Here is a 27,795-nt window from a genome sequence, read left to right as displayed (position 1 = left end):
TAAAACACCTTTCCTTCTCCCAGCTCCTGGTAATGCCTTTATGCTCTCTGTCTCTTTGAACTTGACTCTTCTAGGTAACTCATAATGGAAAAATAAAACCCTTGTTTGTGTCTGGCTTATTTCACTTAGTATATATCTCTTTCCAAGATTAACCCAGGTTGCTTCATGGGTCAATATTTTTAAGGCTGAATAATACCCCTTTGTACATGAATTATAGTACATTTTGTTAACATTTATCTGTTGGTGAACATTTGGGTAGCTTACACCTTTTGGCATTTGTGAATGATATTGATGTAACATGTGATTGGGTACTTGCTTTCAGGTCTTTTGGGTATATGCATAGAAATAGAATTGCTGGATCATATAGTAATAAGTTTTTGTTGGGTTTTTTTTGGAACTACTATACTGTTTTCCACAGAGGCTACACCATTTTACAGTACATCATTTTATAATCCTACCAGCAATACTTCTAATTTCTTTACATCCTTGCCAGCCAGTACTGTTATTTTCTGTTGTGTGTTTTTGGATAACAGTCAACCTAATGGATGTGGATATTCCATTTCATGGTTTTCGTAAATTTCCCTAATGATTAGTGATGTTGAGTATCTTTGGTTGTGGTTATTGGCCATTAGTATATCTTCGAAGAAATGTGTTTATTCAGGTACTTTGCACATTTTTTAACTGGGTTATTTGTTGTTGTTGAGTTGTACTTATTTATATATCCTGGATATTAACACCATATTAAATATATAATTTGTGAATATTTACTCCCATTTTGTGGGTTGCGTTTTATTTACTCTTGGTGATAGTACACTTTGACATATGTAAATTTTTTATTTTGGTGTAATTTAATTTATATCTTTTGTTGCCTGTACTGTGGGGGGGGGGTGAGAGAGAGAGAGAGACAGAGACAGTATCTTTTATAGCAACACTGATTGATAGCTTGGGAATGTATCAGGAACCTTCCAAGCTCTAGTGATGAATAGACCTTTTTAAAACTTTTTTGCTTCAATTTTATAATTGGCTACAAATATTTGAGTTGTTTTTCTTCAATTGATAGATTCACTTCATTTATTTTTGAGAAGGGGTGTACCAGGTGTCTCCTGGTTTCAATAAGTGTTGACAGTCCTTTCAAGTAAAAATGGCTTGTTATGAAAAATAGCCACTAGTTCAGTTGGCAACAGTAGTGAACTGTTTTTTCTTGAGGTGTCCATAGTATTTTGACATGCAGGAGAAGTCCTTTGTGCGTACTTCTTGTGTGTTACATAAGGGTATTAAAAATACGTATGTTCAAAAGTTGATATTTAATAAAAGTAGTAAATTTTTTTGTTTTAATAAACTTTCATTGAAACAGGTTTTTTGGTTTGTTTTACTGTGAGATTGTGGTAGAGAAAAAAATGATGACTACTAATAGTACAGTTTGGTATTGCTGCCTTGATTTGTGGTAAAGGGTCATCAGTTTTACTCACCACTGCTTTTGCACCAACAGTGCAAATGGCAACACAATGAAAAACTAAACTATTATTATGAAAATAGCTTTGACCTCTTGGACCATACTTTCAGATCTGCTACCCTAGCTTACCCATACAGTTGCTGTATGGGATGGAAGGATGATTGCAGATTAGCACTCCCTTTATTTTGTGTAAGTAGCTACCTGTGTAAGATATCTGTCTGCTGCCACTAATGAATGGATGCACTGTTTGGGGAAATGGTTGGGCTTCCTGACTCTTGCATCCCTGGATTTAGGCTCTTTAGGTATCAAAACAAAATTTCCTCATACTAATGGTAAAATATGCGGGGACAGGGATAAAAAGATTTATATTCATTTGAGTAAATAGTGAAAAGTACATAAAGAAATTATGTATTTCTATTGTGCAGTACATATTGGATAGAATCTATGATACACCTTTCAAGTGAAAATAAAGGAGAAATTGAAGTTTATTTACTGTGCAACAAATACAAAAAAATCCTTTACTTGTCTGTATAAGCATTATAGCTTGGGTATGGCATCATTCGGACTCATACATTTAAAATTATAAATGTGGACTTGGGTCAATATCTAATAATCTATTTTAAATGGCAATAACACCTCCCTGGTTAAATTTGTTCTGTGGCTTAGAATCAAAACAAAATGCTGTTTTTAAAATGTTAAGAATAAGATGTAGCACATTATAGACTTTCAGCCAGAGGTAGTTTATTTTAAAAGTTTCTTATTTCGTTTGGGTCAGGAATTGGGAGAAATGGATAGAACCAGGTTGGAATTTGTCAGATTGATCAGTCATGGTACATGCTGCTAAACAAAGACTTTCTAACTACTACTACAAACTTAGATCTTCATTTTGTTACTGTTCATGATGGTAAATTCTGTATTTGTTCTTTGTGTTCAAGAATTATAAAGCAACATGGTATTATATTTTTTAATTTTTGCTTATAGGATTCAGTGGTCCCAATTTAAAGGCTATTTTACTTTCAAACTGGAGAAAGTGATGGATGATTTCAGAACTGCAGCTCCTGAACCAAGAGGTCCACCTAACCCTAATGTCGAATATATTCCCTTTGATGAAATGAAGGAAAGAATACTGAAAATTGTCACTGGATTTAATGGGTATGCACTTAATACTATTTTAAAGGTTTGCTGTTTTGATTTTTTTTTTTTTTTTTTTTAAGTTTTCATGTGTCTGGTTGTTTAATACTAACTGATTATCTCTTAGAATATTGCTCTTTTTCTCTAGTGGCATATAGTGGTTACTGATTTTCAGTGTACAAATATTTTAAATGTTTACAACTTAAAATTTTTATAAGAGTTTATTTGAGCCAAACTGACTACATGCTTAGAAGCAAGGTCCCCAAATGCTCTGCATTTGAACGTCATAGTTTCACAGTTTCTTTCATGCATTGAAATTTGGATTCCAGCATTGTTAAGATTATTTGCTTTCTAGAAGGCAGATGCCTTGTAGAAAGAGGGGTCTGAAAAGTCATTTAAAAGGCGTTACCCCACATGCAAAGAAACAATGGACAGGGCTTTTTAAAGGCAAAGTTATGCCTTTTAATAAAGAAGTTGTATGCCTGAGGCTTGACTACCCACCGTGATTTGCCTACTTAAGAATTTATGATCAGATCAGCCTGTGAGGTTTCTTCCCATAGACCCCCTTTACAGTTCCTCTTTTTAAAAGGTCATAAATCAATCCAAAGGATGCATTGATGACCAACCATTTTGTCTGATAGTGTGATCTCACAGCTGGAGGAAAGCTTATTCTTAGGAAGTCTCAGCATGGATGTTGTTTTCTTGTTGACAGTTGGAGATGGGGCTATAACCATGGGATGTAATTTGAGGCTGAATTTTCCCCAAAAGGGAAGGGCAGGTAAATGGAAGGCAGTCTTAAAGCTAACTTCATTATGGGGGAAAAATCACTCTGGATCATTTCTATAACTATCGTGATTCTGTCTTATTTTTTTGTATTTGGCATTTAGTATAATAATTATATCAGCCACAAAAAGTATTAATTATTTTATACATGTTCAGTAATCATAAACAGGTGGACTATTTGGGAAAACACAAATAATGAGTATAACTATTATTATGACTAATATCATTAGCAAACAGGTAAAGACAATCAAACAAAATGGATTCTGAGTTCAACATCAATCCATAGACATGCAGGCCTTGTCACTGTCAAGGGATAGCTGTCTACCTCTGATGTCAGCAGCTTCTCATCCTTGAGGAGACTTTGATGTCCATTCTGGGAGGAGGAGAGTGTCAGAGGCAGAGGTAAATGTCCATTCGTGGTTAGGTGCCTGATAAGTTCCCTTCTAACAAGTTGGAGAGTATCTTTTATTTGGTGTTCTTTCCAAAACTAAAATCTAAGGAGTGTCCAGCCTGTGGCACAGGATGGCTTTGAATGCAGCCCAATACAAAATCATAAATCTACTTAAAACATGAGATTTTTTTGTGATTACGTGTTGTAGTGTATTTAATGTATGGCACAGAGATGCCAAAAGGTTGAACACCCCCGAAAAGTTTGTGTCCTGGGACAGCAATGTGAATGGAAGCTATCAACTTGGCATTTTCTGGAAGTAACTCTATCAGACCTTGGCAGTAGTGTAAGATACCTCCTTTCAATAATGTCAGCTCATAATTTCCTTCATGTAAGTTCAGCTTAAATGCATTGTGATGCATGAAAATGTAAAAACTGTAAAATGGGGAGCCAGGGAAGAGGGAAGGACCAAGAGGCTATCTTGGGTTCATGTCCATGGGTCGTAACATAAGCTCTTTGGCTTCTCCCTTCCCTATACTGTTCATAACCTACTGTCTATTTTGTACCTGCCATTTATGCTTCATATTCCCTGGACCATTTCCCCCATTCTTCCCCCACCCCATCCCCACTAATAGCCCTCCATGTGTTATCAGTTTACCTGTACATAGATAGATGTGAGATGGCCGGGTCCACCAGCCATCAAGGTCCTCCAACTGCTGCCTCACTCTACTAGTCCTCCAGCTCTGCCGCCTTGCTGGGTGTCTTCTCTGTCCAGGCTGCCCATCTCCGCCCCTCCTACTAGACTGCATGTATGTTTCATCTTTAACTCCTTGGTTGTTGGACTTATATACAGGACAATTTTCTGGCGGTTTTGATTATTTCGTGTTTTTAAAGTTGTCCTCTTTTGTTGTTGTGCAACAAGGCAAAACGTATCTACCCACGCCTCCATCTTGCCCGGAAGTTAATCATTTATTTTCCTATGCAGTTTTAACATAAATGACAAATCCTTTGAGATGTTCCAGGTGTCCTTCTGGAACACTGCAAAGTTACTTCTACATATATTGAGAGTTTTCTTAAAACCTCAATTTCTAACGAAAACTACGAAGCAGTTAACATTCTTTAGCTTGGCAGATACCAAAATACATTTTACAACCTCTAGAAACAGAGTCTTTTACTGGTAGATATATTTAAGACATTGCATATCCAAGTCAATTATGAACATAGACTATTTTTTGTAAAACCGAAATAAAGACATATCTGTTTTACTTAAACCTACAGATTTAAACTAGCTTTAATTTACTAAGATCAGTCTTAAGTCATGTTAACATTAGAACATTTGAATTAGTTTCCGTATTTCAAAATATTTAGAATACCCAATTCTTATGAGCACTTTCCTTTCAATTAGTATTAACAATACCATCCAGATGTAGAAATTTCACATTTTCAAACACACATATGTAGGCATACAAGATAACCACAAACAGAAAACTGTTGGAATAAAATTTTGTTCTGGAGGCATTTGCAATTTGTATCTGTCCTCGACAAGTCAAGTTCCAAATGACCTGGATTTTTAATACATCAAAGAATTGAATTTACACCTAAAATCATTTTTGAAGCTTCTAGAGATCAATTAAATATGCTTTCCATTCTTCCTGCCTAGTTTTATAGCTGGCTGTTTTCTAATTGTGTAAGCCAAAAAAAATAGTATCAAAGGAACCACATCTTAGTATTAATGGGAGGCAGACTGTTATGGGCCTTGTTTGCCCGGGAGGCATGATTGCCCGTTAATTTTGAGATCTGTAGAGTTTGAACAAAAACTTCTAGGGAAAATCAGACCTTTTGTGCACATCTCCAAAGTGTCAAATGCTTCATAGTGTGTAGGAAATTATTCCTCTGGCAACCCCACAAAGACTCTTAGTCACTTAAGAGTATCCAAGCAAGGGCCATCAGGAGCTTACCAGATGCTGCTAGAACCAAGATGCTTTCCAAGGCACAGGCCCCTTACTCAGGGTGAACCCCTTTCAGCGCACCTTGACCTTTTACCTGGGACTCCCACTGGCTTCACTACCACACTGGGTCTCCTGGCACCTATCTCTGCCCATCTGGATTAGAGAATCGGAATAACTGTTGTTACTCTGTTGGCTATTCAGGTTGGGGAAGCAAGTGTCCTTTCTCTTTAAGAGCTAAAGGGGGGGGGGGGTGGGATGGGAGAAATAGATGAAAAAATGTACTTGAAAAGTAACTAAATAAAATTTATTATGAAAAAAAAAGAGCTAAAGAAAGTTGTTTCTCGTTTAACCAGCAAAGATTTTTTTTAATACTCTCAGTAAGCAATCCAATTAAAAGCAGCAATCCATGGTTTTTCCTTTCCCTCAGTTATCTCAACCATAATCCACTTCGAGGATTTTCTAAGAACAGCTCAAATTAACTCGTGGCCTGCTCCTTAAAGCAAGGAGGCCCAGAATTCCAAGAGAAGAATCACCCAAGTTCACCCGATATGAAGCAGGGAGCTGGTGTGGCACAGTGTGTCCTTGCTTGTACCCAGCACAGGGTCTCAGTATGCAGGGTGGTCCTTCTTCAGATCCTACCAGCTACTCCAAGTAAATGTTGACCTAAACATCCAAACCTGTAGAAAATTTTTAAAAGAATTTATTTGGTCCAAACTAATGACTTACGCATAGGACAAACATCAAAAATGCTCCCATGGCTGCTGCTTCCTTTTTTTTTTTAATTTGAACTTTTTTTTTTTTTGGAACTGCCTTCAGTAACATTCAGACTTTAAATTATTTGGGTGTGACAATGGAAACATGCATTTATCAGAAAATGTTTCAATGTTTTTTCTTTGCATTTTATATTTGGTGTTACAAACTTTATACTCTGTGTAAAACCTATATATCATTGAGATGTTACATTTCTTTTAAAATGGAAATTAAGAATTTATGTAAGTTAATGACTTTTTATTTTAAAATTTTTGGAGTCCCCCCTCTCCTCCCCAGCGAGTAACCATTTTTAGTCCTTTGTAAAACATTGCACTTGATTAGATATGCTGCAGTAAAATAAAACTGATGTTTAAAAAAATGTTGCTATGTCTCTGTGATTTAAAATACTTTATTTTCAGGACTTTGTATTTTTAGTTTTCTTTGTTGAAGGAAAGTAGTATTTGTGAAGTTGAATTGTTCAGTATTCAGTTTCGCATTAACAACTTCAAGTGTGGGGTGACCATACCAAATTGAATGAATTACGGATATTTTAACCGTAAATTCATATTTAGGGACAGATTTTATTTGAAGGGGTTTTATGTATTTTTAGGTTGCATAACATTCTCAACTATATAATCACGTGGGATTTTGAACAGATAGTGTAATTCAGATAACTCTGTTATATTCCATGTTCCCTTGTTTTTAAGTTTAGGAGTTTTGCTTAAAATAGCAAATTCTTATGCTTTGATTTCAGTCTGTTACTAAAATATTTAGTGGGGGAGGGAAAGAAATTACAGCTTTATCCTGAGTTTCATCAATAATAGTCACTCCAGGGATTTAGGATGAGAAGCAGACTTATTTTCATTTCACTCTTGTACTGTTGAAAGTTATTTTAGTAATACCATTTTCAATTCTTTCAAATTAAGTTGGACTGGACACAAATATATAGGCCGATGTAGGCTATTAAATTAATCTAAATGTAGTTTGTTAGTCTATTTATCAGGTAGTGGACCTACCTCCAAAAATAACTTGAATAGTTATTAAATGCCTAAACATACTTAGACATACCAAGTTGCTTTTAAAACATGTTTCTTCTTTGAACCATGAGTATTTTTTGGACTTATTTTTTTAATTTTCAGAATGGCGGTTTATGAATCATTTTTTCTAATCAGGCATAATTCATCTTTATCAGTGACATAAATCAAAAAAACTATTAATATCCTTTTTTCTGTATTAAAATATATTGGTACATTGAAACCTATTTATAATCCTTTTCAATTTTATTTTCGTGTTTTAAATACAAAATCATTGCTGTAAAATTTTTTGCTGAGAGTGGTGGGTAGAAGTAGCATTTTGGTTTTTTTCAACTAGTTCGAGGGTTTGGCCTTTTTAGTGTACAACTCCTGCTATTTATAGTGAATTATATTCTAAATTACAAAGTGATATATGTTCACAGTTTTAAAAAGATCCCCAGATGTCATAGGAGTACATAAAGAATAAAAGTATCATTTTATACGATGGTTTTGTTTTCTTTTTAGAAGAGCTTTGAAATCTCTGTATCAGTACATTTACAGCTCTGTCTTTTGTTTACCTATGTATTTCAAATGGTTGCATTATTTTCTGTTATATGAATAGGTTATAATTCACTTTCCCTGTCCCCATTACAAGTAGTGTTTATAGTGAGTTTGTACATACCTTTTTGTGTTGATGAATGTTAATGTATTTCTTATATATATAGATTTATTGTTGCTTTTAATTTATAGAAATGGAATTGCTAGGTCATGGACACTGCCAAATTGACATCACAAATGTGTTCAAACATACAGATGTGTTCATTCATGCACATGGTGTAATTATTCATTTTTGCATGTATGTGTGTGGGCTTGTTTCTTAGATTGCAAGAGAAATTAAACATCTTTTTATGTCCTTTTTGACTCATGAATTGAAGTTTTAGATCCTTTTTTATTTTGCTTTTCTTACGTATTTTATTTTTTAACTTTCTTGTTGGCACTATTACCGATATCCTCATTTCCTCCCCTTTGCCTACCTCCACCCACTCCCTGCCCGCCTTCCCTCTGGCCATCACCACACAGTTGTCTGTGTCTATGTGTCACACATGCATGTTTTTTTTTGTTTTTGTTTTTTTTTAGCTAATCCCTTCACCTTTTTTTTTTATTTGTTTGTTGCTATTTTATTTGAGGTTCCACTTAGGAAAAAAAAAACCTGTGTTTGAAAAACTGAAATATATATGGGGAGTTTGCATGCAATTTTGTTAGCATTTGACAGTGGTTTTTTTTCCCACAGTTTGTGTTTTTTTGTATTCTTTCCCATTTGTCCCCTATAACCTCTTCCATGTCCACCCCATTCCTTTCATTTCATGTAGTACCTGCTCTCTCCCCTCCTCTCTGACAGCAGTCAGTCTTGTTCCATGTGTCCATGCCTCTCTTTCTGTTTTGTGTGTCAGTTTATTTTGCTCATTAGATTCCGCATATAAGTGAGATCATACAGTATTTGTCTGTCTCTGACTGGCTTATTGTGTTTAATTAGTAAAATTTGTATTAAATGCTATGAAATATTTGGACATGAAAAAGATCATCCATTTTCTAAAATTATTTCTGTATATTGTCATCCTGTAAATTTTTCCTCTTTGAAGTGGAAATGTTCTACTTACATGTTGGCTTGATTTCCTGAACCTGTAAGATTCTGGAAAGTGGGGCTAATGTCTCTTCCAAACAAGGCCTGGAACAGTGAACCTAAGCATAGTAGGTTCTCAAACAAGTATTGAATGAAGGAACAGAAATAATAAAAACACATATCTTGCCCTGGCTGGTATCAGTGATTGAGTGCAGGCTGCAAACTAAAGGGTCGCTGCTTTGCTTCTTAGCCAAGGCACATTGGCTAAGATTGAGTAGTGCCCTTTTTTGCTCTTGTTTTCTTTTTAGGACATGTTTCTTAATTTAACTAGAGAATTTTATTGGGAGAAGCCTTAATATTTTCCGGAGATAGAATAAGCTATTTTGTGTGCTGTGTTTAATGGAAGAGTAACAGAAACCAAACCTTTCTGTCCTCTTAGCAGTTGGTACATACTATAATATGGTAATATTATATTATTATTACTTTATGGTAATACTATTATTACCATATTATAATTATATATATGTCTATCTGCTCAGATAGTAAATTTTTCTAGTTTATAGTAGGTCCTTATAGTTATCTGAAAGTAATAATTATATAAAGAGACCTTTTAATGCAATTGTCAAAATTGTGTTGAAATTTCCAGTGGATACTGTTATATACAAGTAAATATTTTTGTCTGTTCAAGTGAGGAAGGGAAAGTGTTATATGACATTTTAGTGCTATCTCTTAGGCACTTGTTAAATAGACTTTAAAAACTTTGAAAGCATCTAAGAATGTAAGCCTGTTTTATCGTAGACTATTATTGTTGATATTGCTGTCTGTGTAAACATAATACATATTTTCCCCTAAAAGTAGTAGTATTCACAAAACATAAATTGTTCCTAATTAACAGCAATTTTACTTACCTTATTAAAGAAAATTAGCCAAACATTTAGTGTTAACATTGTTAAACAGGAAATTTTAGGATTTTCATTTTTTTAAAGCTAGTTTTAATTTGAGACATTATTAGCTTTTGGTGTGTGAAAAATACTTAGTTGGAGGAAAGACATAACTAGACATTGTCTAAGTATTTTTCAGTTAATTATTTAAAAATTCTTAACACCGGGTGCTATTTTATTTACTTTTGAATAATATAGAAACTGTCGTGATTATCAGTATGAGGTATTTAATGAGGAAATAACATAGGTGGCATCTGTATAAGATTTAGAGAGTAGGGATCTAGAAGAGGGGCTAAGGTTCAGGCATACTACTATACTGTAAAATCATTTAATGCATTTAAATTATATGTGTATATAACTAAATTACATATTGACCATAATATATCTGAAGAGATCCTACCCTTTAGAAGCTTTCAATTATGAGATAAGACGGTTTTGAAACTGATGTTTGTTACAACACACACACATACACCATAGGTTGGGAAAATGCTTGATTTTAAAATGGATTTATAGTTTTGTGTATTAACTATAGGTTTCCAGTTTTGTGTTGTCTTTATAAAAATTAGCAAAAAACATGTAAGCTTACTGTTTATATTATTAGTAATGATGTTGGTGTATTGTGCTTTTTTTCCATTTTAAAGATTCTTAATTTGACAGTGTACTTCATGCTGAATAAATTTTTAAAATCAAGGAAAAGTGTACTCTTTTTCAGAAACCCTAAGCTGACAGGGGTGTCCAACCTTTGGTATGTCTGAGCCACACTTGAAAGAAGAGTTGTCTTGGGTCACACATATAAATACACAAACACTAATGAAAACTGATGAGTTAAAAAAAAAAAAAAGATTTTAAGTAAATTTACAGTTTTGTGATGGGCTGCAATTTATAGTCATCCTGGACCACAGATTGGACACTCCTGCGCCTGAGGAATTTCCTGGAGAAGTCATGATGACCATCAAGGAAGTTAGGTATTTCTGGCTGCTTCTGAATATTTATATCCGGAACATTTCATCATATAGTTAGTGTCTAATCTTTTGGCAGAATGATAGTTTTCTGGCATTATGTTTGATGCTACTTGGGAAAAGATTGATTCTTTTAATTTTAATTTATTTTATTTTTATTGTTGACATTTATTACAAAATGTCCCCATTCCTCCCCCGGCTGCCCACCCAGCCCCTGCCCCCTTTTTGTCTGCCCATCACCATTTTGTTTGTCAGTTTATTTTGTTCATTAGATTGTTGCCTTCTCAAATAACTAAAATGTTTACATTTTCGTAAGAACATTTACTTTGTACATTTTCAAAGTTTGTTGTAAAGCTTACACTGACTTCATAAGATTAGTATTGATACTAAGAAGATGAGAAGTAAATTTAGTTTGTGCAATCAGAAAATAAACTTATGATTTTAAGTGCTGTATGTATAGTATAGAGGAAAGTAGGACATGGAATTCGAAGTAGTAGAAAGTGGGTTTGAATCCTGGCAGAATTGCTCGCTAGCTGCTTTATCTTGGGGTGGAGGGAGAGTATTGTGTCAAATTGCCTACAAACAATAAATAGCTATTTTAATGTTAAGTATTAACATGAGCCTTTATAGAATTTTCCTTATAAGAATAAGTAGATTTGATATTAAAGTCTGAAGTTTATTTTTTATTTCTTAGCTGCATTTATCTTATCTGGTGCTTCTATTTGCTGTTCAGGTTGTAATTCTCAGAAATGCTAATAATATGTGAGATCAAAACTTTTAAAAATGATTTAGTTCCAACTTATGTCAGTTTTGCATTTGTTTTCATCAAGTGAAAATTCTCTATGATCAAAGTTATTTAGTAAAGTTAACAAGAAGTCATTTATCAAAATATTGATTGTTTTTGTATCTACTTTAAGTTTGATGAAATGTACACTATTATAAAGCAAAACTATATTTATAGTACTTCTTCACTGGAATCATTTTTCTTACTGTCTTACAACAAAATGTTTGTAGTTTTATTTGAACACTGAAGAAATTTTTGAGTGCAAAGAATGCTTGAGGAAAAGTTCCTGTATTAAAATAATCTCTAACTTGATTTTATTTGTATCTTCTTGGAAACTTAAAATTGAATTATTAGAATTCATAATGTTAAAGTTTTTTAAAGTCAGTTTTTAAGATTTCAGTTAATTTTGAATGTTCTGCATTGCTTTTTAAAGCAAAGAAGGGAAAATTGTTTTCTTTTTAAATAAAAAGACAGGTTTGCTTATTGTCTTGCCGATTTTTAAGTGACGCATTCATTCATTTCCCCATTGCAGCATTTTCTTTTGTAGGTTAACATGCTTGAGTAGATAGGCTTTACATACTGAGAATAATAATGTTCCTAATAATTAATGACCTCAAACTATAAAATTATATTTTTTGCAGTATCCCTTTTACTATTCAGCGACTATGTGAATTGCTAACAGATCCAAGGAGAAATTATACAGGAACAGACAAATTTCTCAGAGGAGTAGAGAAGGTATTTATTTTGTTATTGGAATTATATTAAACTGTAGCGTAATATATTTCAGAAAAACACATTAAGAACTGTTATAAGCACCTTTTCTTGCAATAAGTTTCCCAACCTACCTGAAGTTTTTTCTGAATTGTGATCAAAGTTTCAGAAAGATTTAATAGAGGGGCAAAGGAGGGCTTGTGATCAGTTAAGTTTAGGGAAGCAGCTTAGTATTATCTCTTGGATATTCATAGTATACTGCAACATACAAAATGTTCTGCAAAGTTCTATAATTGATATTTTAACTTCAATAGAGTATTTTTGCAAACTTGTTGTTCTGTGGAACTTATTTCAGTTTTAGAATTCAGAATATACAACTCTGAAAATCACCGAAGTAAAGTATTTAAATTAGATATTGAGAAAGATAAATGTCAGATTTAAGGATGAAGAACTAGGTTTTCTGTGAGTTGAGGGGATGCTAATAATAAGGGAAGGGCATTTTGGACAGACGAAACAGCATGATGAACAAAGACGTCATCAAGGTGTTTGAGGAAGTTGACTTGCGTAAAAGGAAGACAGTGAAGGAGCATTGGGAACTAAAATTGGACCAGCAAGCAGGTGGCTAAATCCCTCACTTTAGTGATTAATTCTAAAACATTGTCCAGTGTTCATTTTAAGATTATGATTCAAACTCAACTTATTTTATACCCTGGGAGCAAGAATCTAAAACCACTATTTAGTTACTGGGTTAATATTTTGAGTCTGTTTTCCTGGGGTATTAATGGTGGGACCCCAAAAAACCTGTAATTATCTTCTGGAGGGCAGGTCCTTTGAAGTACAGGCTTGCCTGCTAGGTGAGTGTTCTACGAAGCCATCTGTATCGGTGTACCAGCTCAGCTGATGGTGGTGTGAGAGGCTGCACAGGGCTTCGGTGAACTTTTGGGGGGAGGAGGGCTCTTTCAGCATGTTTGCCCATTTCATAATGGGTGATTTATGAGTGTGCACCTAGCCACGCCAGACTGAGTGTTCAGTTTTTGACCAAAACCAGCATGACCTCCCCTATATCCCCATGTCCCACCCTTCCTATTCATCCAGTCTCGCCCCAAGTGACTTTTGTGTGCATGTGTCCCTGGTGAAAAAAGTCCTCAAAGGGAAATGTTTTGCCGATGTGGAAGAGATGAAACAACAACAAAAAAAAAGCAGTAGAAGCACTAAAAAGCATCAAAATTGACAATTCAAAAACTATTTTGAGCAGTGAAAAAATGTCTACATAGATGTATTGCATCGAGTGGAGAATACTTTGAAGGTGACTGAAGTTTAAACATGTAACAGTAAATACGCAACATTGTAAATAAATTCCAGGGTTGTTTCTTTTTATTCCCCCTCCCCCCTCCTTGTATGATGCTGTACATCTGGCTTTGATTGGTACTGCTTTATAAGGAAATTGATTATACTTGCCCTAAAAGCTTTAATATCTGAGTATCTTGGGGTGATTCTGACCGAAATAAGTGGTGCACGATTCCACTCCACTGCATTCAATATGTAATGTTATGGCTCCAAAGTAACTAGAGTAAAAAGAAATAAGACTGGCAAAAATATAAGTGCATTAGTAGGATATTAGGTTTTGGTCTTTTTTTGTTTGTAAGTTTTTATTTTTAAACGTCTTTTCTTTTATTAGTAAAATCAGAATAAATGGAAACTTAATGTACCAGTATGAATTTGAAAAATTAAAAATGAGTGATTAAACTTTGTTGTAGTACTTTTCCTTGTATTAAAATCACCGATTTTTGTTTGCAGAATGTGATGGTTGTTAGCTGTGTGTATCCTTCTTCAGAGTAAGTACAGAGATTTTTCTATTTCTAGTATGTAACATTCTAATTATTATATTTCTAATATATTTGTCTTAAAATAGGTTGCATTTATTTTATGTCTAATTAAGCATGATAATATTTATAAATACTTGTGAATTTACCACCCAGTTTCCAAAGTAGAATATTACCAATAACATTACCTGTATGTTTTTCCAATAAAGGCATTTGGATTAAAGAAATTTGTGATTTACTATAATCTTTACATTGGTGGATTTATGTTATTACCATTGTCAGTTGGCCCTGGGACCCTATCCTAAACACCTTTCCCCGGGGCATCTTTAGGAATAGCTGATAGCTGCTTGACGACATTCCTCCTCATGATAGAAAACTATATTTTTAGTTCTCTAGATTTATATGGCAGATTAAGATGTCAGTTAATATTTGCACAGTCCTTGGTAAAATTAACATTTTGTTAATGAGTGGCTATTCTAGAAATTACAGGAGGTTTAGCAGTCAGTAGTGTCCCCTCTCCTTTCCTCCTCCCCAAATATTTTCAGACTTTGCCACGTGTCTCTTGGGATGCAGGGATGAGGAGGATGTTGCCTCCTGTTGAGAAACAGGACTAAATGAGTGAGAGGATCTAAAATTTCCATATGTAGGACATTGAACTTATTGGAGAATTGAACCAAAAGGTTATATAACTTGTTGGCTAGTTCCTAGTGGAAAATACGTATTAAACAGTTTAGATTTAAAGTTAAAAATATCTCTTGATTTCAGAGACAGAGACAGAATTTTCTTTTAGAATTTTTTAAAGAATATAACTATGTTGTTAATTAAGAGAATCCCATGATTGTTACTTCTTGCAGAGGATTATTGTTTGGTCCTGTGACAGTGATCTTACAAAGTTTAGACTCTTGATTCTTGTCAAAACTAAGACACTAAACCATCCATAATGGTGTTTGTTTTTGTTTTTGTTTTCTCATAGAAAAAACAATTCCAATAGTTTAAATCGAATGAATGGTGTTATGTTTCCTGGAAATTCATCAAGTTATACTGAAAGGTAATACTCTTAATTTTTAATATTCAAAGAGTTTACATTTCTCTAATATTGAGTAGCAGGCTCAATATACTTTTTAAAAATTGGGCATTTTATGGAGGATATAGAATATACTAAACAGAATTCGTTAATTTGGTAACCTATGGATATGAAAGTCAGTTACCTTGAAAGGTGTGACTTTTAGCAAAAGAGAAAAATGATGTTCATTTATCTTGCCACAGGTCTAATGTAAATGGGCCGGGAACACCCAGGCCGCTTAATCGACCAAAGGTTTCTTTGTCAGTTCCCATGACAGCAAATGGCTTGCCTGAGGGCACAGATGGCAAAGAGTCAAACTTACAGCAAAATGAGGACAAAAATCACAGGTTTGTTTGTGATTAATATTTTAAAAATAATATAAACTGTCAGCATTTATTGCCGATTTTCAGCACTCATAGTTTACAGTTCATTCTTGTTTGTGGTTTAAAACAGGTTTTAATGTGCTTAGAGGAGCTCTTAGCACATGCTGAAGATGGGCATAGAAAAGGAATAAAACCGATTAATTTGGGGAGGACCTCTTTAAAATAGTCTTAAGAAAATAAAGTGGTCATAATGCATTTTATGTCTTGTTTTTGAAAGTAACTAGAAAAGATATTTGTACATGAGTTGACATTTTGGGAATAATTTCTTATTGTAGATCATGAAAGGCAACATTTATATCCCATCTCAAATACTCTGCATTACTTTAAGGGAAAGAAGACTAAATGAGTGAGAGAATATAGAGAATTTCGTATGGAAGACTTGAGGTTTCACTTCTGTTTTAAAATTTTTATTTATTTACTTTTAAAGAGAGGGGAAGGGGGGGAGAAAGAGAGGGAGAGAAACATCAAGGTGTGGTTGTCTCTCACATGCCCCCTAAGGGGGACCTGTCCCGCAACCCAGGCATGTGCCATGACTGGGAATTGAACTGGTGACCCTTTTGTTCACAGGCTGGCACTCAATCCTGAGCCCCACCAGCCAGGGCAAGACTTGTAGTTTTATTATAGAAGGACATTTAACTTACTGGCATATTGAACAGAAAGGTCCTAATACCTTGTTGACTAGTTCCTAGTGGGAAATACTCATTAAACAGTTTGAGTTCCTTTGAAATTTTTCTCCTTATGTTTTTTTTGCCCGGATAATATAATTTAACTTTGATACTGAAATACAATTAAAAATTATTAGACCTTAAAGTAAGAATGGAGAAGATGAAGAAAATAATCTTACTAATGAAACTTTTAAAAAAACATTTACAGTGAGACTCTAACATCTGGATCAGAAGGTTCCTCAGTGAGCCCTGTAAAAAACAAACATCCAGATGAATATGCTGTGGAAGCTGAAGGGCATGAGGTAAAAAGACTTCGATTTGACAAAGAAAGTGAAGTCAGAGAGACAGCCAGCCAGACATCTTCCAGTGAAATTTCTTCGCTTATGGTAGAAGAAGCAGAAGCATCATCTTCATCTCAGGATAAAGACAAGGAAAGTAGTTGTACCAGGCGACACTGTATGGAAGAGGATGAAGAAGAGGATGAAGAGAAAGAAGAAGGTATTTAGAGACCATCTGTAAAAGGGTGGAGTAAGGAGATCCTCAAATTCTTGTACTTCATTTTTGCGTGAAAGAATGTAACATAATGGAATTCCTTAGAATGCTGATGTTGGGCTTTTCTCCCACATTTATTTAGTTGCTGCTGAGTTTCAGGGGATATGATTTGAACTGTAGAATATCACAATTCATGAAACTTAACTTTTGGAGGTATTTTGAAAATAAAATTTAACTACAACAACATTTGCTTATTTTTAGAGTCTTTTATGACATCAAGAGAAATGATCCCAGAAAGAAAAAACCAAGGAAAAGAATCTTATGATGCCTTAACTGTGAATGAAGAGACTTCTGAGGAAAATAATCAAATGGAGGAATCAGATCTGACTCAACCTGAGAAAGATTTACATTCTGAAGATAGTGAAAATATAGGCCCTGAAAGTAGTGGTTCTGATTGCCATGAAACAGAAGAATTAGTAGGATCCAGTTCCAGTAAAACTGAAGAAATTCTCTCAGAATCATCCATGGAAAATGATGACAAAGCCACAGAAATCATAGAAGAACCAATGGAACAAGACTAACTGTTTAGAAACATTTAGATACAGTATTTTACATACAGTTCTGGTTTTACACTGTATAGAACTTTTATGTAATAAAGTGGACCTTTAGTTTTACAAGAGAAGCAGGTTGTAAAATAAAGTATTTTGTGGAATAAACCCAGAAAGAGTTGTACATATAAGAAATGTGACTATCAGCTCCTTGGGTCCTGCTTACCGCTGACTTTTTTTGGTTTGGTCAAATCAGTGGTTTATGTATAGATTTTTTTTTTAATTTAGAACTAAAGTTTTTAAACTGGAAAGTAATTATTATTTTGAAAACCTTTTGGAGATTATTTAGTTTATACATACACAAGAAAGCTTTTTGTCTTGTCTCTTTCTGACAGCTCTAGCAGTTTTCATATTTTGGTCATAGTTGCAACATTTTAACGTGAATTATAGGGTTTCATGTTTATTTCCAGATTTTATTGTTTGATTGTGTACAATGGAACTTTAAGTCATATATACATACATATATATACACACACACACATATATATTCTAAAGGGGGAAAATGTTATATTTTTGTTTCTATAAGAGATGAATAAATACAGTGGATACTTTTTCTATTGGTAATAATTGAGTTCACTTTCAGAAGATAGTTTCTTTCTCTTCTGTGTAATTCAAATATAATCTGGCCCTTCAGCAACCCTGGAAATCTTAAGTATGTTTAAATACCCAAGTAAACACATTCCAAGAGATCTGTTCAAACAAATTAAAAATGTTTTGTATATTTCTGAGGTGCCTGAGAAAAGATTTCATTATTTATGAGAACATGTGCTTTATCTTGGAAATTGTGTTCAAACATTAGCATACTATTTTGTAGAATGAATACTTACAAAACTGACAGGAAAACATCTCAGAAGAACCGGGCAGGTTCCTTAAACTTTGGCTTGTTTTTTTTGAACATTGTGAATATTACACGTTCTTTTAAATTATCCTGCAGTATGCAAATGTTAGTGATATGAAACACCACTGTACTGGAAGAACTAATATATTACTTTAGTAATGTACTGGAGCTAAATGATAAATGACTAAAGCTTTAGGGGTACATAGAAACCACCATAATTTGTATGACATTTTGAAGTGAATTAAATATTTTTAAACATGCTTCTTCAACAGCCAGTGTTATAGTTTTCAGACCGACACAAAGCACAATGGTTACTTTAAACTCAATATTTTCAAGTTCACATGTATAGTGTCATGCAAGTTGCAATTTCTCTGGCACAATTACTGGCTGCCAAATTTATACCTGTTTCTTCAGCTGTACCTTTTGATATTTAGAGTTTTTAAATTCTGTAAAGTAGATTTTGTAGAATGTAATGTGTTCACTGCCTTTGTGATGCGGTGTTTAACTATAATTTCTGTGTGTAAACTGAATGCTTGAGCTTTCAATACAGTATTCATATAAAGCAATAAATACTAATGCTATGAAATATTTGAGTACATTTTTATCAGAATATAAAATAATTCCTTTTTTAGTTTCAAATACCTTACGTACACAGATGAACTTATAAAACTGATACAAACGATTTCTAATACTGTATCGTATGCTTTTGGGTGATTTGGGTGGCAACCACAATTTTGCATTTTGACTACTTAAATTGCTATGACTAAAAATACCAAAATGATTTGGCTCCATTTATGTTTATAGAGTAATATACTACTGACTGACTTGACTGTCATGTTCACAGCAGCTAGGTGATGATGTATTTATGAATGTGTCTAATAGTTACAATAAAAACTATTCATTTACTGTAATCGAAGGGAGAAGTAGCTCTCACAAATTTTTTTTTTTAAAGTTTTTACAGAAATGTTAAAATGAAGCAAATTTTAAATGTGACATTCATTTTTAGTGACCTGTTTGTTAACCTTATTTGTTGAGGGATATTTTGCCAATGAGAACAGATTGTAAACATTTTAAGTTAAGAAATCTTGAAATTTTCTTTAGAATATTTATGAAATTAATGTCAATAAACATGTTCTTTAAGATCCTGTGACCTTTTGATATTTTTATTTTAATTGTGTCATGGACCATTTGTAAACAAATAAATTTACTCTTGTTGCTTATAAATTGAAGTACTAGCATCATGACTTTGAGGTCTGTGGTTTTATTTATAAACTTGCAGTTGTTATTTTTGCAAGTGCAAATGTATATCTTTATTAAATAAAGTACAGTAATGGTGAATGTACCAAAATGCTGTCACTTAACTCTATGAGAGTTCTGCATTTTGACTTGTAGTTTAAAATTTTTAATATTTATTAGATAGTCTTATGCCGATCGTAGATGGAACTTGTTGCTTTTTATATATAGATAATTGTTGGATGCTCACGGGGTATCTTTAGAATATATGGGATACTTCTGTACTTAAATTGGGAAACCTTGTTTAGCTGGTTTAAGATACTGATGCCCATTTGGAAGTAAATTTCCACAAGTATATATAGGTGCACCTACACAGACTTCATGAAAATGTTCTAATAGTTAGTAACTGACTCACATGTGAATTTTTAAAAGACTAATTTTAGGCACATTTTCTTAACCCAAAGCAAAATCATATTAAAAGATCTAAAGAATGTTAATGATTAATTTTAATCTCAGTGATTAAAATTTTCTTTTTTTGTTTTGGAGCAGATTATTTACCCGTAAGACTAGACTTTAAACACAACATGCAAAAAGACTTTAAAATTCTTGCTGGTCAAAAAAGTGAGAATAGGACTTCCGCCAAGATGGAGGCATAGATGGAGATGCTGTGCTTTCTCCCACAACCAAGTTTAGAGACAACAAAATACTAGCAACAGAAAACACAGCCAGAACACAGAAAACTGAACTTTTCGGAAGTCTGATAACAAATTCTTCAGCCTGACCAGTAAGAGGGGCAAAGCCAGCAGCTGTTGGAGCGGGGTTGCACAGGAAAACTCGCTCAGACGGACTCAGGCGCACGGATTCCAGGTGTGGGGTTGCAACAGGCAGACCCAGTGAGCGACCCAGTGAATGACTGGTGTACCCAGCAAGGGTGCAGGGCGGCGGGTTGACTGTGGTCCTGCATTCGTGCTCAGATAGATCAGCGAGGGAGTGGGTGGTGAGACAGTGGGACCTGGTAGGCCCCAGCGGCCAGAGGCAGCAGAGGGGGCCGCCATTTCCCCGCTCTGACCCCACCCCCACATACAGTGTCAACCCAGTGACTGGGTCGCCCTGCCCTGGTAAACACCTAAGGCTCTGCTCTTCATAAGTGCAGACGAGAACAGACCAAAAATAGCTCAAGAAAATCTCAAAGCCCCAGAGCCCATAAATCTAAGCGATGAAGAAATAGCAAAACTTTCAGATGCACAGTTCAAAACACTGGTGATCAGGATGCTCACAGAACTGGTTGATTTTAGTCACAAATTAGAGGAACATATGAAGGCTAAACTAATTGAAATGAAGGGAATTGCACAGGAAACCAATAATGATGGAAAGAAACTGGGACTCAAATCAAAGGAGTGAACCAGAAGGAAGAAAATAATGGCTAAACAGGAAAATATGAAGAAACAAGAATTCAAAAAAATGAGAAGAGACTTAGGAACCTCCAGGACATCTTTAATCGCTCCAACATTCGAATTATAGGAGTACCAGAAGGGGGAAAGGAACAGCCACCAGTGGAAAACTTATTTGAACAAACAATAAAGGAGAACTTCCCCATTCTGACGAAATAGACTTCCAGGAAATCCAGGAAGCTCAGAGAGTCCCAAAGAAGTTGGACCCAAGAAGGAACACATCAAGGCACATCATCATTATATTAGCCAAGATTAAAATGAAGGAGAGAATCCTAGAAGCAGCAAGAGCTAAGGGGACATCACCTACAAAGGAGTTCCCATCAGACTGTCAGCTGATTTCTCAAAAGAGACCCTACAGGCAAGAAGGGGCTGGAAAGAGGTATTCCAAGTCATGAAATCCAAAGACCTACAACCAAGACTGCTCTATCCAACAAAATTTTCATTTAGAATGGAAGGACAGATAAAGTGCTTCTCAGATAAGATCAAATTCAAGGAGTTCATCATCACCAAGTCCTTATTATATGAAATGTTAAAGGGACTTACCTAAGAAAAAGAAGATAAAAAAGATGAACAGTGAAAGGACAGCAAACTCACAGTTATTAAGAACCACACCTAAAACAAAAGCAAATGGACACCTAGATCAGGAGTGAACCATAGAAATGGGGATCACATGGAGGGTTAGCAACAAGGGAGTGGGAGAAGGAGAAGGGGGGAAAAGGTACAGAAAATAAGTAGCATAGACGGTAGGTAGAAAATAGCTAGGGGGAGGACAAGAATAGGAGGAGAAATATAGAATCTAAAGAACTTGAGACACGTGGTCATAAACTAAAGGGGGGAATGGTGGGGGAGGGGGTGTGCAGGGTGGAGGGGAATGAAGGGCATAGAACAACTGTAATGGCATAATTAATAAAATATATTTAAAAATAAAAGAATATATGCATAATACATCTTTAGTACTTTTCCCATTTAAAAAGTAAAAATATTAAATTACATTTTTTAATGTAGCTTTTCAGTTTTGAAAATGTAGCAGAACAGAAGTTAATTGAAAATGTCCTATTTTAAAAGTTAATTATTAAATTTAATCTGGTTGGGATTGATTATAACTGCACCTATCAGAGGTGAGGACTGAGTAGTGAAATTGCCTGTGAGGGAGCTATGACCCTTTGGCTTGGAAAGGCATCCATGCAGTTCTGATCCAGACAGTGTGACTCTTAAAAACATTGAGGCTTAGAATACTTTGCTGGTGTAGATTGGCATGTATTTATGCATTTTTAGATCTGTAAAGTCAGCAGTTTTTTAAATAATATATTGGTTTACTTGTAAAGTTACTTTGGCAGAATCTAAAGCTGCTACAGTGTTTGATTATAGGAAATGTAACTTGGGGTAAGGATCAAAACACAACTTGTAGAAGCAAAGGAAACAGAAATTGGGGTAGTGTTTCAAATTATCTTCTGAACAGAACTTTCTTAAATACATGGATTTTGGTCAAATGACACCACCCAGTTATCTCTTGAGAGTTGTGCTAATCATAAAATGGATAAGTGCAAAAACACCTTGTGCTTTCATATGCAATTATAATTAGGTTTATTGGATTATTGGCCTAATAGGAGTGCTAGGATGTATTGGTCAGAATATATATAATATTTCACATTTAAAAAGCAGAACACTTTCATGGTTATATTTCAAGTTGGAGTCTAGACTACTTTGCCAAATGTATTATTTTCATAATGCAATAAAATATAAATTAGAAGATTATATGTGCAATTATTTCCTGTAGTAGTTTACAAGCCCCTCCCTGCTTTTTCCATCCCACTGACCTCATACTTCAGGATCCACAAGTATTTTCTGATCTATAGGGAGGAGAAATTAATGCATTCATTACTTTATTATAGTTCTGTTTCTTAAATGGTGACTATTTTCAAAGAGGGTGCTTCTGAGTTGGACTAATATCCAACAAGATTTATATTCACCATGTCAAAATTTCTTGGCATAATTTGGCTCTATTATGTATGCATAGATCTACAACATTTGTTTAGAATCATTTTAGAAATCTCTCAGACAAGTACATGGTGTAAGAAGTGTAGAGGTGTAGAAGTGTAAGAAGTGGTGTAAGTCTTTTTCTTACCTAAGAAAAAGAAGATAAAAAAGATGAACAGTGAAAGGACAGCAAACTCACAGTTATTAAGAACCACACCTAAAACAAAAGCAAATGGACACCTAGATCAGGAGTGAACCATAGAAATGGGGATCACATGGAGGGTTAGCAACAAGGGAGTGGGAGAAGGAGAAGGGGGGAAAAGGTACAGAAAATAAGTAGGGCGATGTAGAATCGCCCTAAGTGGAGAGGTTAGGTTTTGTTTTCAATTCTGGGCTCTCATTACTTGATACATATTGCACAGTAGGTGATAGAATATAGTGTAACATCTGTAGCTCTGAATTCAAGAAAGATTGGAGTACTAATTAGCATGTTTCTGAATTGTTACAAAATAGGTTTGAGTTTCAACCTAATATTCTCACTTTACTTACTAAGTGGTATAGCTAATAGAGAATTTTAAGTTAATGATAGGAAGATTGATTCTTCTACTGACTAGGAGTAAAATGTGCAGTCTGGCTACTTAGCTGTCTAGAATGTTACCTTGTGTTCTAACACAAGCTTTACAACACGTTTCTTTTGTTGGTTTTTTTTTAACAGATTTTTCTGGTCTTTGAATTTATTTAACTGGGCCCATAAAAATAAGTTAGTTGGTATTCTCAGTATAGTTTCTTATGAATTGTTAGAAGTGTAGCTTTCGGGCTGTTACCTATAATGCTATTAGTCCTTAATAGCATTTGAGTGGTTTACTAGTTAGGCATTAGTAGTTAAGCATTTATAATGTTTCTGTTAGAAAACGTGGTCCATTTCCTAATGTGGGTTTGTCAAAATGCCTTTCCCACTTTTGGCAATGTAAGGGAGAATTCCATAGATTGAGGTGTGGCAGGGAGACTCAAGCATTGCCAAATAATGCCAGTTATTTTCATGTTGGATATGGATATGAGTAACAAACTACTAAATATATCTTACTGTTTGGTGATTCAGAATGCAACAGAATTTGCAGTGCCTTGCAGTCATGATGTTTTTGTATTGAATATTAGAAATATATTATAGATACAGGAGGTTGGCGAAAAAAATTCAATATATAAAACTCCCTCTAAAAATTAACAGCACAAAGAATTCCAGGTGTTTGTTCACTTTGGATTCTATGTAATGCATTTATGGTTTTCAAATTTCACTTATTCCAACAAATGAAAGAAGTACACATACAGATGTAAAAAAATGTATTTGTCTTTTGTTAGGTAGCAACTTGTGTGAGCCGTTATGTTTTGGGGGGACTAAAAGAATGGATGGAACTGGGGAGCATTACACTATGAAATAAGCCAGGTGGTGAAAAATAAATACCATACGATCTCACCTATAAGTGGAACCTAATGGACAAAACAAACCAGCCAGGAAAACATAACCAGAGACACAGAAACACAGAACAAACAGTAACTAGAGGGAGGGGGAAAGGAGGAGAAGAGTTGCCAAGAAACTTACATAAAGGACCCATGGGCAAAGACAGTGCAGGGGGCATGGGGATTGAATGTGGGAGAGTAATGAGAAAATGGGAACAACTAATTGAACAATTAAAGAATAGACTTCTGATCTTTGGAGAATTCAGTCTGATCTTTGGGGAGCAATAGCTTGTGACTTGAGGAGATTCATAAGACAGACCCATTAGTGCAGTCGTGACAGTCTGGAAAGGCTTCTCAGGTGCGGTTCAGCTTGACCTTGAGAGATGAGCAGGACTGGGAGGTAGCCTGCTGGAATGGGCAGAGTGGAGAGACATGGGAGTTGCGATGGTAATAGATTGAGTCATAGTTTCACTATCCTCCACTGAGGCTCTCTGAGCCTTAATTTCCTCATTTATAAAGTGCGAAAAATAATAGTATCTACCTGGCAGGATTATTGGGAGCATTCAAAGTAATTAACAGCTATGAAGCTAAATCTAGTCCAGGACCTGAACATGCAGGGGAAATGTGTCTTGTCCCTGGGGAAGCCAGTTTTACTGGAGTCAGAGTCAAACTTTCAGTGCTTATAGATACCAGGACTAGCAAACACTAATTGAGTATCTATTTTATACTCCACATTTTCTTGGCACAAGTCACACATTACTGCATTTAACTTTCCCATCAACACTTTTATCTCAAATATCTGTAACACAGAGATTAATGGCTCTGTGTTACAGATATTTGAGATAAAAACAACTTGCCTTGGGACTTTTCAAAAGTGGAAGGTTAGTGGTTGTTTTGCAGACGGAATAAATGCCCTTTTTTTAAAAAAATTTATTTTTAGAGAGAGGAAAGGGAGAAGAAAGAGAGGGAGAGAAACATCGACTGGTTGCATCTTGCATACGCTCTGGCCAAGGACCAAACCTGCAACTGAGGCATGTGCTCTGACCGGATCAAACAAGCAACGTTTCATTTTTTGAGGGAGGAATACCCAACAACCTGAGACACGATGGTCAGGGCTCAGGAGGAATAAACAAACACCTTGAAGAAAGTCAAAAGCTAGCTGCTGTCATTCAGAAGTCTGGCTGTACAAAATGTTATCTTTGACTAAAGAAACAGACTTGCCCTTGGTTCCTTGAAAGTCCCCTTCCCCTACTCTTAGCTGCATAAAAACTCCATCTTCTGTTTTTGGGAGGAAGACAGACTCCAGAGATCCTGCTCTCCTTTCTTTTGGCCAAATCCAATAAATCTTTCCATACACTAGTGTCTTCAGGTTTTGGCCAACTAGCATATCAGGCACATGAACCTGAATTTGGGAAGGTGGTTCTGTAAGAGGACTTGAGCAATCTGTGGATTCTGGTATATGCAGGAGTCCTGGAACCAATTCCCTTCAGATACTGAGGGAAGACTGTCTTTATTAGACTCTGCAAAACTCTTGGTTGTTGCATAGCAGGAAATGGAATTTCAGTCATTCCCACAGTGACGAACACTTGCTTCACTAATGTCAGGTGAACTTCCTTCTGTGTTCCCGTGACTTCCAGGACACAACTTTTTGGAAGGGATGTGATAACTTTGTCTCAATACAGAATCATAGTGTAAGCAAATGATTACACTATGTCTTCTGAAGACATTTTCAGTGGTGATTAATTGCAACATGTATCTTGTACCAGCAATGTAGATAAACTAGTTGGAGTGACCACAGTGTGAGCAGCAGTGACCACTTTGCACATGCTGTCACAGCGGATGCTACTACCACCACCACTGTGATGGTGACTGAGAGGTGCATCCTGATTTTTGAGATGACACAGTGAGTATGCTGTTATCAAACATTTTGGAAAGAGGCATCAATCCAGTCAGTGATCTGCCCATTTGTTCATTCACATATATTTATTCAGAGGCTACTTATTATTCTGGCCCTGGGGATACAGCAGTTAAGATAAGTAGATATACCCTTGTATGTATGGTTGTGGTAAGAGCTGTGGACCTAAGTCAAGGAGGGGAGGGAGTTGGGTATTGGGGGAGGTTAGTTCCATTTTAAATAGCGTATTTCTGAAATGATGTTTTGTGTTAAGCGTTGCAGTTGTGCCCCACAGAGGGATCCTGCTCCATTGATAGAAACGACTGTCGGTTTCAGAGAATGCCCTTGCAGAATGAATGGGCTCCCTCTAAAACTGAGCTCTCTCATACTCGTGGTCTTCCAATTAATCATGAAATTTGGCTTTTTAATAAATGTAACTTGTTTTCCACTTGCACCAAAGATGAACTCAGATTCATTTCTCTTTCATCTTTTTAAAGTGAATCACCATTTCCTTTTAATATTTCTTAAGTATATTTTATTGATTATACTATTACAGTTTTCCCAATTTTTCCCCTTTATCTCCCCCCTTAATTCATGTCCATGGGTTATACATGTAAATTCTTTGACTTCTCTGTTTTCTATACCATTCTTAACCTCTCCCCATCTATTTTATCCCTACCAATTAGCCTTCTTATTCCCTGTACCTCCTGCACAATTCTTCCCCTCCCCATCTCCACTGAAAACCCTCCATGTGATGTCCATTTCTCTGATTCTGTTCCTGTTGTAGTTGTTTGCTTAGTTTTGGTTTTTGGTTTGTTTTTTTTTTTAGGTTCAGTTGTTGATAGTTGTAAGTTAGTTGTCATTTTACTTTTCATAGTTTTTGATCTTCTATTTCTTAGATAAGTCCCTTTAACATTTTATATAAGGGCTTGGTAATGATCACCTCCTTTAACTTCATCTTATCTGGGAAGCCCTCTATTAGCGCTTCCGTTCTAAATGATTGCTTTTCTGGATAGAGTAATCTTGGATGTAAGTCCTTGCCTTTCATAACTTGGAGTACTTCTTTCCAGCCCCTTCTTACCTGAAAGGTTTCTTTTGAGAAATGAGTTGATAGTCTTACAGACACTCCTTTGTAGGTAACTCTCTCGTTCTTTTTGCTTCTTTTAAGATTCTCTCTTTGTCTTTAATCTTGGGTAACTTCATGATGATGTGCTTTGGTGTATTTCTCTGTGGGTCCAACTTCTTTCAGACTCTCTGGGCTTCTTGGACTTGTATTTCCTTTGCCAGCTTGGGGAAGTTTTCCTTCATTACTTGTTCAAATCAGTTTTCAACCTCTTGCTCTTGTTCTCCTCCAGGCACCCCTGTTTCTGATGTCAGAGCACTTAGAGTTATCCCAGACTTTCCTAAGCTTCTCCTCATTTTTTTGGAAT

General features: G+C 35.2%; 1 protein-coding gene across 3 annotated transcripts in view; it reads left to right on the top strand.

Annotated features, from left to right (window-relative positions):
* PPP4R2 (protein phosphatase 4 regulatory subunit 2) overlaps positions 1 to 19,311 on the top strand; it is a 47,609-nt gene extending 28,298 nt beyond the window's left edge. For all 3 annotated transcript variants that reach the window (XM_037150264.2, XM_053654802.1, XM_037150263.2), the window contains 7 exons: positions 2,435 to 2,605; positions 12,414 to 12,507; positions 14,281 to 14,318; positions 15,280 to 15,354; positions 15,573 to 15,716; positions 16,626 to 16,915; positions 17,171 to 19,311. In XM_037150264.2, the coding sequence (XP_037006159.2) occupies positions 2,435 to 2,605; positions 12,414 to 12,507; positions 14,281 to 14,318; positions 15,280 to 15,354; positions 15,573 to 15,716; positions 16,626 to 16,915; positions 17,171 to 17,490 (1,132 nt within the window). In that variant the 3' untranslated portion in view covers positions 17,491 to 19,311. The remainder of the gene's footprint in view (positions 1 to 2,434; positions 2,606 to 12,413; positions 12,508 to 14,280; positions 14,319 to 15,279; positions 15,355 to 15,572; positions 15,717 to 16,625; positions 16,916 to 17,170) is intronic.
* Positions 19,312 to 27,795: the final 8,484 nt, after the last annotated feature.

This window comes from Artibeus jamaicensis, unplaced genomic scaffold (assembly GCF_021234435.1).
Source record: "Artibeus jamaicensis isolate MK-2021 breed Jamaican fruit bat unplaced genomic scaffold, CSHL_Jam_final contig_886, whole genome shotgun sequence".
Lineage (NCBI taxonomy): Eukaryota > Metazoa > Chordata > Mammalia > Chiroptera > Phyllostomidae > Artibeus > Artibeus jamaicensis.
This window is presented reverse-complemented; position numbering and strand designations above follow the sequence as displayed.